We start from the raw sequence: 1,737 nt of genomic DNA, 5'->3' as shown, positions 1-1,737 counted from the left end.
TTGAAAACCAGCCATTACATCACTTTATGCAATAAGCACCATGTAACACAAACATGTAATAAAAAAGTACTGTCTTGAAGTTCAAAGCTTCACTATTTTTCTGTCAAACTATCTCTCTATCTTCTGTGACCTATACCAAATACCAGTAATCTTCCACAGGAAATTTAAATGGTAAAATTAAGCCTTCAGTAGTATATTAATTTCTCAAAGATTGGAAGGCACTTTTCCTAGAATGGACGAGAAATACCTTGTTGCAATCTTTATATTCTCAACAAATAGGACAGGAAGAACAGCTGACTATTTAAATACTTTCTCAGCTTTCAACATATTGCTAACTAACTGACGCAAAATGTACCAGATAAAAAAGAGAGATACTTTGCCTATCTCCTCTGCAGACGTCATAAGTACTGTTCTGTGAAAAACACAGGAAGAACATACCCTAACTTTTTTTTTTATGTATATAATACAGACACTGTCATTTATTATTGCACACAATTATTTTTATTGAACCTATTATGAGAAGTTAACTAGGTACACTCTGCTAATAGTACTTGCAATTTTTGGGAGCCTTTTCTGAATTTATGCTCCCTTCTTGGAAAGACTTCAAAAATATAGAATGATTAGATTTTGAAGACAAATATTCTGACATTTCTAAAAATGCAGTCACTGTGATAACTATCTACTTAGTAAGTTCTGATTAGATTATCCCAATGAATGATATTTGATTACTGGGTTATAAGGTAAAGGTGGCCTTATCATCCACTAACGTATAACCATGACATCAGCTATATTATCAGGTGTATAAATACACTCTCTCCACTGGCTTTATGCATTCTTACTTTCAATTCCATGTTGGAGCTTTCAGTTACATTTTGCTCAGGCCATTTCATTTGGTATTGCCAGTAGCACCACTGAATTCATTAAAGGTATGGATACAAAAGCCTTGTTGTACATTCTGGTGACCATTTCTGCATGTGGAGGATTGACGATTCCTGGAAGAGCAACACAAGAGGAGGCAAAGCACTCTAGGATCCTGCCCCTTCTGCCATCCCCAATCTGGAAGAGTTATGCTCAGAACAAAGTTGAATTCTTCCAACAGCATCTAAAGAGTGACGCCAAAAATTCGGCATCTTTGTGTGTGTCATCTTTAAGAGGGATTAGTGTTCATCCTCAAAGTAAACTCCTTACAGAAACACCTAAGGAGAAGGGTGGCCTGGCTGTTAGGCCTCACAATGTCTATTCCAACTGGGTATCAAGAAAAGTGTCTGATAAAGTATCACATGTCAGGAAAGTCACTGGCAAATCGGACAATCTTTCTGAGACAGCCCCGGAGTCCCTGAGGAATCTTCTGAGTAAGCTGAACCAAAAGCTCCCTCTAAACCCAGAACAAGACTCCCAAGACTGTTCCAAAGTGTGTCCAGCAAGTGAGTGCTGCAAGACTTTTCAGATCTCTTAGACCTTGAATTTCACGAATACCCCAGACACATTGAAAGAGGAAGAACTAACAAAAATCTCTTTCTCCACAGGTGAGGAGTTCTTGCCCTGCCAGTGTGACCCATGCTCCAAGATCATCAACTGCTCTGCCGTTACGAATCTGAACCAACTACAGGAGCTCTTTCACACAGTCTCCTTTCCTATACAAAAGTAATAACTATTTATATGCTTATTATCTTTGATCAGATACATCACAGGTATTAAAGAATAAAAGCTCAGCTTCTTTGAATTCATTTAATAAGA

General features: G+C 37.7%; 2 protein-coding genes across 5 annotated transcripts in view; one reads left to right on the top strand and one right to left on the bottom strand.

The window, feature by feature from the left end:
- Positions 1–1,737, bottom strand: part of LOC119586962 (adenosine kinase 1-like) — a 36,821-nt gene that overhangs the window by 8,927 nt on the left and 26,157 nt on the right. The gene's annotated exons all lie outside the window — the stretch shown is intronic.
- The window catches only part of LOC119586961 (oplophorus-luciferin 2-monooxygenase non-catalytic subunit-like), a 2,311-nt gene continuing 1,328 nt past the window's right edge, over positions 755–1,737 (top strand). The window contains exons 1-2 of the mRNA XM_037935695.1: positions 755–1,424; positions 1,527–1,644. Coding sequence (XP_037791623.1) covers positions 929–1,424; positions 1,527–1,644 — 614 coding nt within the window. The 5' untranslated portion in view covers positions 755–928. The remainder of the gene's footprint in view (positions 1,425–1,526; positions 1,645–1,737) is intronic.

This window comes from Penaeus monodon, chromosome 22 (genome assembly GCF_015228065.2).
Source record: "Penaeus monodon isolate SGIC_2016 chromosome 22, NSTDA_Pmon_1, whole genome shotgun sequence".
In the NCBI taxonomy this organism is placed as follows: domain Eukaryota; kingdom Metazoa; phylum Arthropoda; class Malacostraca; order Decapoda; family Penaeidae; genus Penaeus; species Penaeus monodon.
The sequence above is the reverse complement of the archived record's forward strand: the minus strand, read 5'-3'. Positions and strand labels throughout refer to the sequence as shown.